This window comes from Cyrtonyx montezumae, unplaced genomic scaffold, assembly GCF_038088225.1.
Source record: "Cyrtonyx montezumae isolate F1298 unplaced genomic scaffold, pur_monq_1.0 scaffold_0, whole genome shotgun sequence".
In the NCBI taxonomy this organism is placed as follows: Eukaryota; Metazoa; Chordata; class Aves; order Galliformes; family Odontophoridae; genus Cyrtonyx; species Cyrtonyx montezumae.
The window spans coordinates 17301017-17312689 of record NW_027071824.1 but is presented as its reverse complement, the minus strand read 5'-3'; the positions used below and the strand labels follow the sequence as shown (position 1 = coordinate 17312689).

The 11673-nt window shown below is 55.9% G+C and overlaps 1 protein-coding gene across 1 annotated transcript; it reads right to left on the bottom strand.

Moving 5' to 3' along the window:
* Positions 1 to 12: 12 nt before the first annotated feature.
* Positions 13 to 7669, bottom strand: DLK2 (delta like non-canonical Notch ligand 2). The gene is made up of 6 exons (XM_065729109.1): positions 7652 to 7669; positions 5597 to 5698; positions 4519 to 4582; positions 3499 to 3629; positions 2902 to 3046; positions 13 to 2438 (listed from the first exon to the last, which is right to left on the bottom strand). The coding sequence occupies exons 2-6, from the start codon at positions 5667 to 5669 to the stop codon at positions 1661 to 1663; spliced, it is 1191 nt and encodes a 396-aa protein (XP_065585181.1). The 5' UTR covers positions 5670 to 5698; positions 7652 to 7669; the 3' UTR covers positions 13 to 1660.
* Between the last annotated feature and the right edge of the window lie 4004 nt (positions 7670 to 11673).

The following is an 11673-nucleotide window of genomic DNA, read 5'->3' as shown; positions in this document are numbered from 1 at the left end:
GGCAGCAAAAGATTTATGTTGACTTTGGGTGAGAGCATGGGGTAGAACAGTCCACATGCCACAATCTGGGTTTGCGCTCTTGAGGGCAGTTATGAAAATACAGAGATACTCACAACTGGACAGGACAAATAACTGAGCAACCTGATATAATTGGATTGCTGAGAGCAGGAGGTTGATGTACAGAAATCCCTTCAACCTAAGTTATTTTATCATTCTCTGATACAGTTTCTGGACTTGTAATTGTTTTATTTGATAAGGGTATGTTATCCATTCATGTATTAAAAAAATAATCTTTCTGATGAAGCCCCAGTCCCCTCTCCCAGGTCTCTCTCCTGGCTGAGTGCTCAATCCTCTGTCCACTCTCTTTGCTCAAGACCTTGAACCCTCTTCTGTGACCCTACAGGCCATTAGTAGGAGTTGTTCTGTTGGTTTTGGTTTTAAGATTTCCACTGTTTGACCCCTCGTTCCTATGAGGAGGCATAGAAAATCCCGACCCTGGCAGGAAGGCCCTGGTTGCTGCACATCAGACTGGAAAAGGCAGAGCAGAGCTGGTACCAAGGCTAAGTTCCTCTCAACCTTGCTTTAGCAAGGAGAACACAGTGCTATATCTGCTTCCTACAGTCATCATTGGCTCTGTACCCTGTCTCACATCCACTGCAGGGAGCTTAGCCTGGTTACTGTCAAGAAACACTGCAATAGTTAGTTTGAGATTAATGCCAGCAGCCTTCCTTGGAGGGACTGGCGGGGGAAATGAGGATCTGGATCTTGTATTGCTCCCATGCTGGTCACAGCACATCTCCAGCTTCATCCAGCTCCAATTTCACATATGAGGGCACGTGAGAAGGCCCAGCTCAGGCCCTGAGTGCCCTACAAGGAAGCAGGCCATGCACTTCCCCATCTGCAAACAGTGAAGCAAAAGTGCACATTGGAGTGGGGAAAGAGCTTTGTTGTCTGTGTCCATACCAGAAAGGATGGCTCCATAAGTGGGGGGAGGAGACCCCACAGATCATCTGAAGGAAGGTACAGAATATGTTTGTAATGCCAAGTCTGATGGCAAGAGGAGGGGGCATCACACAGGGCGGAAAAAGGGCAGGAGACCCTAAATGATCTCCAGAGTCTTTCCAAACTGGCTCATAGGACCAAGAGCAAGAGCATTTCCTTGTGCCCTTGGAACATGGCATCTGAAACTGCAACCTCCAGAAAGAGCTGGGAGACCCTGTCCCAGGGCAGGGAGCCCTCAGCAGGCACAACTGTTCCAAAGGCCCCAGAAGAAACATCCCAACACCAGCAGAAGCAACAGGGCAAAGCCACTTCCAAGTAATCACAGAGATGAGCTGCAGAGGACCTAGCAGAAGCCAGTTGTGAGACGGCACTCCCAGTCCCATTTTCAAGCGCTCACATTGGAGCGGTACCAGTGCTGCTCCCTTGCAGGGCCGGCCCCACGTGGCCCTACCTCCACTCGCACATGTGCTGGCTGTGCTGGCCAGGTGGAGATGGCTTGGGCCTACTGCACCATGCTCAGTGCTGTGGGGTTTTGTTGATGTGCTCATTGCCCAAAGGAGCCCTTCCCTACTGCCCAGTTTACACCAGAACAGCTGCCTGGGGTGCAGTTCGAGGGGTCTGCCAGGACGATGACCTGCAGGGGCCTGGCTCAGAGTGCTCACAGCTCCGTTGTTTTCCTGGGCTCGATCAGGACCGTGTTTAACATGCCCACCTGGCACTCCTGATCTTGGAGCTTCCTGGCAGCCTGCGAAGGGCTTTGGCACCAGTTCGACCGCTGTCGGCCCCTCTGCCAGTTCCTCAGGATGAGCAGGATAGTGATGAGGACCAGCACTGCCGTCAGCACCCCAAACACCAGCACTGTCACCAACTGGGCTTCACTCAGCCCCGAGTCCCTTTGGGTCACCACCTCCTTCACAGAGATTTTTAACAACCCTCCTCCCGGCACTTTCTCGCTGTGGTTGGCCATGCGCCGCCCCGTAACCGCAGTCCTCACGGGCTCTGGCTGTGTCACCTCAGGCATCTCACTGGTGGTGCTCCTCACTGACCAGCTGCTCTCATGGTTCACAGGGTGGTAGGGGGGAGCCCAGGTGGGCTCAGGGATGGAGATCTCACAGGTTTTGCCAGTGAAACGGTCAGGACACAAGCAGTCATAGTCATTGATGCGGTCGTAGCACTTGGCCCCATTTTTGCAGGGCTGGCTGGCACAGTCGTTGATGTTGATGGTGCAGAAACGCCCCTCGAAGCCCACCTGGCACTGGCAGGAGAAGCGGTTGATGCCATCATGGCAAGTGGCACCATTGGCGCAGGGCCGCATCAGGCAGTCATCCACGTCGTGCTCACAGAGAGCTCCCACGAAGCCAGCAAGGCACCGGCAGGTGAAGTTGCTGGCAAAGCCATTTTCATCCTGACACTGCCCCCCGTTCTTGCATGGAGACCTGCATGGAGAGAGGAAGGATGGGTCGTGGCCCCAGAGCAAGCAGCTCTCCCCGCCTTAGGGATGGAAACACACCTCTGGAGCTGGCTGCCACACCACAGAGCAGGTATCAAAAAGTGGAATAAGGCAGAGCTTCTGCCTCCCCAGTGACAAAGGCAGGGTTACCTTCCTGCCAAGGCACAGGGCAGCTGCCTAATGGGAAGAGGCCACAGGCCAAGGATCTGAGGAGGACACGGGGCCTTCTGGTGCTCCTCAAGGCACAACTGGTGTCAGCTCATTGCATTCACATTGACAAGGAATGGGAACCTGCTCAGATCACAGCTCCAGCGGTACTGCAGCATGCCAAGCTAAACTAAAGCCAAAGATGGTTTTGGCTTAACTCCATTAGCGCATGGAAATCCAGATACAATGAGCAGAGCTGGGCTGCAGCTAATGCTGTCTGCAATCACAGTGCTGTGTCTCACCCTGCCTTCTCACATGGCCCTGCCTTCATCTCACAGTCCTTCCCGTGGAAGCCCTCTGGACACAGGCAGGAGTAGTCCCCGTCTCGGTCGTAGACGCACTGAGCCCCATTCTGGCATGGGGACTGATGTTCACAGATGTGGACATCTGAGGACAAAAGAAAAGGTGGAGTGAGTGAAAAATGAAGGTTTATGCAGCCGCTTCAGATCCCACACCCTGCCAGACCCAGTGGGGATGGGAAAGTGGCCACAGTTCTCTCCTTCCCTCCAACGGGCACTGGCAGCCCAGGCCTGGAGATGGCAAGAAAACTTCTTGCTGCCCTATGGGCCTGCATGATGTGCATAACCTGTTTATGCCAGCCAGCAGGAGCACACCATGGTGGTGGCATGGAGGAGCCTACCCGTTAGGCCAGATAACAGCACTTGGCCACTTGGCCAGCTGGGGACTGTCAAGGGACATCCCACACGTGGTTTCTGGCTGTGCTATCCTTTCTATCAGTGCTGGGCCTTAGCCTCAGCACCCTGAAGCGCAGCATGAGGATGAGCTTGGATGATGCTCCTCAGTTCCCTGCAGAGCCACCTGCCCAGCCCAGGACTCACCCTTGTCGCAGAACTTGCCGGCCCAGCCGCTGTGACAGATGCACTGCCAGGGCTGGTGGCAGGTCCCGTGGAGGCAGCCCGGCATGCGCACACACTCCTCGCAGTGCTCGCCCTCCCAACCTGGGTCGCACCTGAGAGGACAGGGCAGCGTCACGACACCCAGCTCTTCTGTACCTACTGTGCAACCCCTGTGTATCTCCCACCACACGTCCACACAGGCAGAGAGAAGCCCCATCCATAACACCAAAAGCCCCAGGGAAATGGGACAAGAGGTCCTGTTCTGGAGTGGTGGTCACCATGCGAGTGCTCACATAATGTGGCCAGCATGCGGAAAGCACTGAGCTACAAGGGAGGGTCAGGCTGGGTGTTAGGAAAACATCCTTCACCAGAGGGTGGTGCGGCCCTGGAACAGGCTGCCCAAGGCAATTGTCAAAGCACCAACATTCTCAGACATATGGTCTGAGTTTTGAAAGGTCCTGGGTGGAGCCAGGAATTGGTCTCAATGATCCTTACGGGTCCTTTCCAACTTGGGATATTCTATTACTCTGTAAGTCTTATGAGTGCAGTGTGGTGGGAAAACACAGCCCTGCAGGAAACAAGGAGCCCTCTGACCCCAGAGAAGCAGTGCAGTGGTCACAGCCATCAGCAAAACAAAGCTATGGTGTCCCAGCGGCCTTCTCTCATCCTGTCAGCTCTCAGCAAATGCTAAGAAAAGAGGGCATCTCTATGGAAGCAAGGCTGAGCGGAGGTGGCACCAGATACTGCAAAAGCTATAAACAAAACAGCATGAAGATAAACCTCAGGATAAACCTGAGAGTGGGCAGCAAGCACCCCTTCCCTTGGGCGCCACAGACTGTGGTGCAGGAACAGAAGGCGTGAGCAGCTTTCTGTTTCCAAAAGGGAACGCCTATAAACCACGAGGGCAAAAGTCCCCCTGGGCAGAAGGCAGTTTTGGTGGGGCATTGCCAAGGCTGAGGTGTGGGTGAGTGGAGATGAAGGCATTGAGGGAGGCGGACGTACCTGCACTTCCCATCCCGGTCGCAGCTGCCATGGGCCAGGTTGCAGTTGTCGCTGCAGTCATCACCTGCAAGGCAAGGAGAGTGGACTGGGATTAAGCAGAGATCATGGGTGACCCCAGAGTTGCTCTGGCCCTGCTGGCTTGCAGATAACTGAGAAACAGAACCCTACAGCACCTGGATCACTGGGGTGGGAAGGCTCAGGCACACACAGGATACAAAGGAACCAAAAGAAGAAGTAGCAAGAACATGTCCTTTGTGTCTCTGGGATGTTCCTATTCCTCAGGAAAACTGTTTGCGTGCAGCAATCTTCAGCCAGGGCCCGAGCACCCCCCCTCATTCTAAGGAGCAGGTATCCAGTTCTGCTTATTTATTTAAAGGCCACTGTAAAGAGGCTGAAACTGAGCTGTGGCCTTGCCATGGCACATCTCACCCCTGATCCATGTCAGCCTGCTCTCCCCAGCCCAGTGTCTGCTTTCACCCCAGCCTCCCCCTCTGCCCCGTCATCTGCTCAGAGGTTTCTGCAGGAGTCCAGCAAGCACCCAGGCCAGCAGGTGACTGCCCACCCTGATCAGGCTCCTTCATTTGTGAGGCATGAGCCTCCTAAACCTCCATCCTTGAGGCAGCAGCCTCCCAAACCCAACAGGGATAATAGTGCCAGAAGGGTCCCTCCTTCCTATGAGCACCTCTCCTGGCAGATGGCTTTGGGAACTCAGTGCTTATCTGGACTGGGGGGAGGGCAAGCTAATCTTCAGGACTTTACCTCACAGGATCCAGGATTAGCCATTTGGGGTCGGGATCTTCTCCCCCTCTCCCCTGTTTATCCCAGAGGGCCCATCCCAGGGAGAGGTGGGGCTTTGGGACCCCTCACCACCCATCTGCTTGAGCACTGCCACTCAGCTGCCACCACAACAGGGCCTTACAGTCACCATTAGTCACATCCAAGGTGACGGATGATGGAGCAGCATTTTCTGGTCTTCCATGCCAGGCCAGCTCTATTTTGCATGATGAGCTGAAGAGTCTTGTCAGCCAGGGATGGATTTGGAAAATTGGACAGAGAAGAGCAGTACCCAGAGACTCACCTTGGGCAAGCTGGTGATGGGCCAAGAGAATCCAAAGCAAGGACATGAGCTGGAGGCAGAAGCTCCTGAGCATGGTCAGTGTGGCCCCACCGAGATGAACACCTACGGAGGTGAAAAGAGCTGGCTGAGGAAAGGCCCCTAGCTCACACTGCAGCATCACTTAGCACATCCCTTCCTCTCCACTACCTGGGGGTTTTGAGTTGAAACATTCAGTTTTGTATGGGCTTCTCACCGCACGCCTCTCTGTCCTTCCATGTTCCTTCCTCTAAGGCAACGTTGGAACACCATGAACCAAAAAGCCTTCTAACATGTGCATACAGGAGACTAAACATATGCACTCAGTGCTGAGCACACAACAGCTGAGGCTGCTACACCACTGTGCTCAAGGCTCTGTGAACACTAGTGCTGCCATGGGGCCCTCCACCTTCCCTCCCTACATCAGAGGACCTGAGCGCTGTGTTAAGCGAGGTGTGAGGTCCCTGCACTGCATCTATCCCACGCTCACATCAGCCAGGCTGCTTTTCAAAGACTCACTGCCTGCAGCAAGCAAACCTCATAAGCCGGTGGCTAAGATGTGAAGCACCTTCTGGCTCAATTAGGAGGGCAAGGAGTCGGGTGGACCTTGGTGGTGAGAGGGCAATAAGTAGCACCAGGGAAAACAGCATTAGTAAGGAAGAGGGTGAAGCAATAGGTTCCAGGGTTGAAGCCTCGAGCAGCACTCACTTGCTGGGTGCAGCCCTTTTCCTCTGCCACCCCACAGTGACCCATGAGCTCCAAGTTCTCGCACCCGTTGATTTTCTGACCATCTCCTGCCCTTTTGAAGTAGCATTAAACACTTTCCAAAAACGCTTCGATCCCTCCCAGCCTTCTGGGGTTGTTAAGGGCAGGAAATTCTAGAGTGATATCATAAGGATATTACTATAATGAGATGGGAGGGGTTAAGCCATCCTGAGAGGAGCGTGGCGCGGAGCAGGCTCCATCCCACTGCGTGGGTGTGATGGGCAGGGGCTGAGCCACCCTCAGCCCCACTCTGAAGTGAGAGTAGGTTGTGTTGGGTCTGTAGCTACATGGAAGGCTGTCCAGATTTGGAGATAAGTCTCCCCACAGCTATGACAGGGTGGCAGGGACCCTTTTAATGGCTCGACCCACCTGGATCAGACAAAATCACCATCTGAGCCCAAAGCAGTGATGCTTCTCAGAGCATCTCGCCACAAACAAAACCATCAGCCACAAAGCATTTTCAGAGAGATTGAGGGATGTGCAGTGTCCCAGCCAAATTCCAGCAGGGATCACAGCATCCTCCCTCTGCATGCTCCCCTTGTCACCGCACTGACAGGACCGTCCTTTGCTTCCTGCCCCAAAACGCTGGGCAGTGGTGGACAGCTGCAGCATTTCAGGGGAGGGTGAAGCAATGCCTAGGAAACTTATAAAATAATTGAGGGCTGACGGGTGAGCAGTTGGCAGCCCATCCCTTAGGGCTGTTGAAATCCCGACCTCCGATCACTACGCATCATTGCCAGGCTCCCCATTGCTGCCCCTTCGAGCTCCAAACCTCCGCGTGCTGCCACCGGTGGCCGCATCCCGGGGGGCAACTGGAGCCCACGGGGGTGTCAGCGGGCCTGGCCCTGGGGCGCAGGGACGCGCCCACTCTCTCCTCCCTAATCCTCTCCAATGCCCTGGGGCATTCCCGGGGGCTATTTACAGACACCTCCTCGCAGGTGACCGAGAACTGGATGCGACCGGGGGCAACCCCAGAACGTGGGCTCTTTCCCAATCCCCCAGCCCGGGGCTACCGGGGCACGGCAGGATGCGCCGGGAGATGCCGCGCCGCCGCGGTTCTCCCCTCCCGGCCCACCGCAGCCCCCCCCCCTCCGCGGCTTCACGACCCCTCCAAATCCTCCCGCACCCCCATGAGGATCCGGGCGGGGGGTGCCCGCTCCTCCGCTGCCCCTCTCCTGCCGGGGGTGGCTCGCGAAACCCGGGCCCTGCTCCCCCCCCCCCCGGGGTGGCGAGGGGCCACGCGGCGTGGCCAGCCTCCCTCCCCGGTGCGCTCACCTCGGCGACGCGGCGGCTCGTGGGGCTATCGCGGCGCGCGGCGGTGAGGGGCGGCCATGCCCGGCGCGTCGGCGGCGGCGGCGGGGCTGGGGAGGCGCGGGGCTGCGGAGGGAGCTGCCGCGTGTGCCGCTCCGCCCGCCGCCGCCGCCGCCGCCGCGCGCCCCGGCCGCCTGCCAGCGGCTGCGTGTGCCTGCACATCCCCGCTCCCTCCCCGGGACATCCCGCCTCCCGCAGCCCCAAACCGCAGGCAGCCCCCCCGGGCCGGCTCGGCCCGACCCGCCCTGCCCGCTCACCCCTGCCCTGCTCCCTTCTGCCTCCGGGGGCGGCCACACGCAGGACCCCCGCCCAAAGCCACTGCGCGGGCCGGGCTGAGCCCCCCGGACCCACGAATGGGGGTCGGATCCCGGAGGAACCCCTTAGGAGGGGCCGGGGTCAGCCATCCCATACACGGAGGCTTCACTGTTGGAGCTGGACAATGCCGGGCTCCCGCTCGGTATCGGTCATCTGCTCAGCACCTCTGCAGGAAACCCCACCAGATCCCCCCTAGGCTTCACGAAGCTTCAAGGTACTGAGAGGACAGAAAATGCCCCCCCCAGACACTCCGTGCCAACTCCAAGCCCTCCACTGAGTGCACCTCCATTTTCAAACCCTGGGATTTAAAGTCCTAAAGTAGAGGAGCAATGTAAGGCAGCCACCCCAATAAGAAGGCATCCTGCCAAGCTTCCAGGAAGGAGCCATCCCACCGAGCTGTGGTCCTCAGTGCTTCTCCTGCTGCCACTCATGAGACATAGATACCAATGCTCCTACATGGACATAGCCCTGTGTGAGGGGCCTGGGCAGACAAGTCTTTGAGAGGAACAGCCCTGCCTGTGCTTCTCCTCACCTTACACAGCCTTTCTGCCACTTGATAAGACCGGATTACTCTACCACCTTCCAAGCTAAACTTGATTAGATTTCATCCACCCCTTTCCTATACCCCACTGCTCCCCAAAGATATTTTCCGCCAGGAAGCAAGAATAACCTAATGCTCCTGGTACTCATGTGGGTGTTATCAGTTCCTGTCTGCACAAAGCTCACCACATCCCTGCCCTCTCTTAGTCAACTCCTTTGGCTTCCATGACCTTCATACCCCCACCAAAGTCTGGGTCTGCACTTCATTTGCCTGCAGACCTCAGCTTACTTGGACAGCACAACCCTAGCGAGCTATACTATGATTTCCCACTGCACGTGCCTCCTTCCTGCCTCCCTTCTTCTCTCCTGACAGGCAGGAGCACCATTCCTCTTTGCGTCCCTCCCCCTTTCTTGGTCACCCCATGGAACTGCTGCAGAGGCCCTGAGGATCAGGAAGATCCCAGTCTCCTGCAGATCAGACGTTGACTGAGGTGCATCAGCTTCCTGCAGTTTTCCATCCTGCTCTCACTCTTCCGTGGACATCTGCTCAGGCACTGTACCACACTGCATGGCCATGCCTGTGTGCAACTAAACCTTACTTAATTGTATGAACATTAGAAAAAGCTCTTGCAGACTGGCACTGTGTCAGTACCCATAAGCATCTGTACCCACTACAGGAGTGGTGCGGGAGGGGGAGGTGGGATTGGGTTGCAGCGAGCAGAGCCACACACGTGGCTTTCCCCATAACAGTCCTCTCCGAGGTGAAATCTGTGGCCAAGGCTAGGGAGGGGAAATCGGCTGCTGGAGATCTGCATGCCAGGGCAGGGGAGTGGAGAAGGGAAACCATGGCAGGGATTCAGAGAGGTGAAATGAACGCATTTGAGGAAAAGTGATCTGGGGTTTGGTTTATTCCCGTTGGTGGGAGAATCACAGACGGGGAGGGGTGGGCATAGAAAGTTAGGTGCAGAAGGGAGCAGACAGGCACGCCAAGCATGAAGGACCCTAAGCATGCTCCTTTCTCATTGCTGAAGGGCTCTTGGTCTCTTGTCCCATCCCTGATCCTTGCTCTGGCTGTCCCCAGGCTGCCTATGATGACTCCAGCAAAGTGACTCTATTTGCAGACCCAAGGTATGGGGGCTGAGCAGGGGATCCCTGCTTGGACCTGGCTCCACTATGCTCTGATCCCTGCCATGCCATCCCTAGGGGCGTCTCGCATGGAACAGCTGCTGGGTCAGAATTAGGAAGGATTTTTTTCCTAGCCATAAGAATCCTTCCGTGCTCTTTCCTCTGATGAAGGAAACCCCAGAAAGCAGGGACCCAGAGACTGGGAATGCCCCACCACCACAGTGCCTTTGTACCTCTCTCCTGCACGTGCCGGCTGCAAGTTCCCTCCCGTACCGTCCTTCTGACACAGGATCATCGTTCTCAGTGAGGTGGAAAATTACCTGTCAAAGCCAGCTGGGGCTGCTTGCCTTTCCTCCGGTGTCTACAGCCTGTGCCTTGGAGACAGCTGGACATCAGGGGTGAGGATGCTCGGCTGCAGCAGCGAGTGATACTGCCTCTTCTCCTCCACTGAGGAGCCTTCCCCAGAGCAAGAAGAAAAAGAAACTCTTCTCTGTGCAGACTCCCAGAAAAACTCACCCCTTCCTGCCCACTGCAATCCCTTGAGGGAGACAGAGGAGCAGCACAAGCAGCTGGAGAACGGCTGCAAACACCTCTGAGCTGCCAGCTCACACCATCATCTTCTCCTGTGGCTCGGGGGGATCCCCTCCACTGTCCGCACGCTTGCTGTGCAGCACCAGCCCGGGTTAAAACAAATGTTCTCCCCCATGCCACCCCCCTTGTTTCTCCCATCCCACCCCAGCCCACAACAAACATCAGCAGCTCGCTGGCCCTGCAGCCATGTAACCCAACCCCGGCCATTGTTCCCCCTTCCCCAAGGTCTATATTTGACTCTGCGGCAGCACCGTCTCTGTGTGGATGTGTGTGTGTGCACTCACCGCACACGCACGCTCCAATATTTGTTCAGAGCCTCATTCCCCAGATGCCCGGGATTGCTTAGAAATAGCTTCCATGGGCAGAAGGTGTTTGTGCCTGCTGAGGGGACGTGGAGGGGGTGGGTGAGAGAGGGGCAGGGAGAGGGTGAAGGTCGAGGGTGGAGTGTGGAGGAGCTTCTGGCTCTTCCTGTGTGATTTTCACCATTTCAGTAATCTCTCACCCTGCAGAGAGGGGATGGGAGGAAACTCAGCAGCACATGTGGTCAACAGCAACAGAGGCACCAGTGGTAGATCTGGGGAAGGATGGAGAAGGGGGAGATGTGTAGTGTTGGTGAATCCATCGAGTTCCACACTGCCCTATGTTTTGCTGTGCTACAAATGCTCCAAAAGTCCTTCAGACCTTCCTAGGGTCAGTGGCTGAGACCATCAGAAATGGCTCCGGAAAGGAGAGTGGTACTGACACCAACCACCCAGGGAAGCTGTGTATGCCCCATCCCTGGAGGCAGTCAAGGCTGGGTTGGGTGGGGCCCTGAGAAGCCTGAGAAGGTAACAGCCCTGCCCATGGCACGGGGTTGGAACTGAATGAGATTTAAGGTCCTTTCCAACCCAAGCCATTCTACGATTCTAAGATTAGAGTTCAATTCCCTTGGTCCTGATGGCTTTGCAAGGGGTGCCTCAGCCCATGAGAGCTTCTCTGGGATTCACCCTCCTCCATGTTAGTGCTTCACTGAGGGAAGCCTCCCTGGGCTACCCCAGGATATATTTTGTGTTTTCTCAAAGCCCTCAGGAATGTTGCCCAAGCCCAGTGTCACATTCTCTGTGACCCTGAAGTCCCTACAAGCATTGTCGAGACTCAGCGGTCTTTTTTATTTGGATCCTTTGTGACCTGCCAGCACATTCAGCAAAATCAGGAAAAATACAGTCAAAATTGATTACCAGTGCTCAGAGCCATGTGTCAGCCTAAAACCAGCTCCATGGGGCTGGAAAAGTCACACATTGCTGTGAGATACAGATTCCTTGAGCACAACTTGAGTACTTCTCTCCAAGTCAGAGCAGAGAAACCAGGGAAAAAAAAGAAAAAAAGACTATATGTGTGTATATTTGACTGATAAACTTCAAATACACTTGAAGAGG

What these genes read in the sequence shown, in the direction of transcription:
- DLK2 (XM_065729109.1), bottom strand. Translation starts at nt 5,669, where the DNA reads ATGCTCAGGAGCTTCTGCCTCCAGCTCATGTCCTTGCTTTGGATTCTC. An exon ending in GACCGGGATGGGAAGTGCAG is followed by an intron (nt 3,630 to 4,518) that starts GTACGTCCGCCT and finishes CTGTCCTCTCAG; the next exon opens with GTGCGACCCAGGTTGGGAGG. An exon ending in CGGCAAGTTCTGCGACAAGG is followed by an intron (nt 3,047 to 3,498) that starts GTGAGTCCTGGG and finishes TTTTGTCCTCAG; the next exon opens with ATGTCCACATCTGTGAACAT.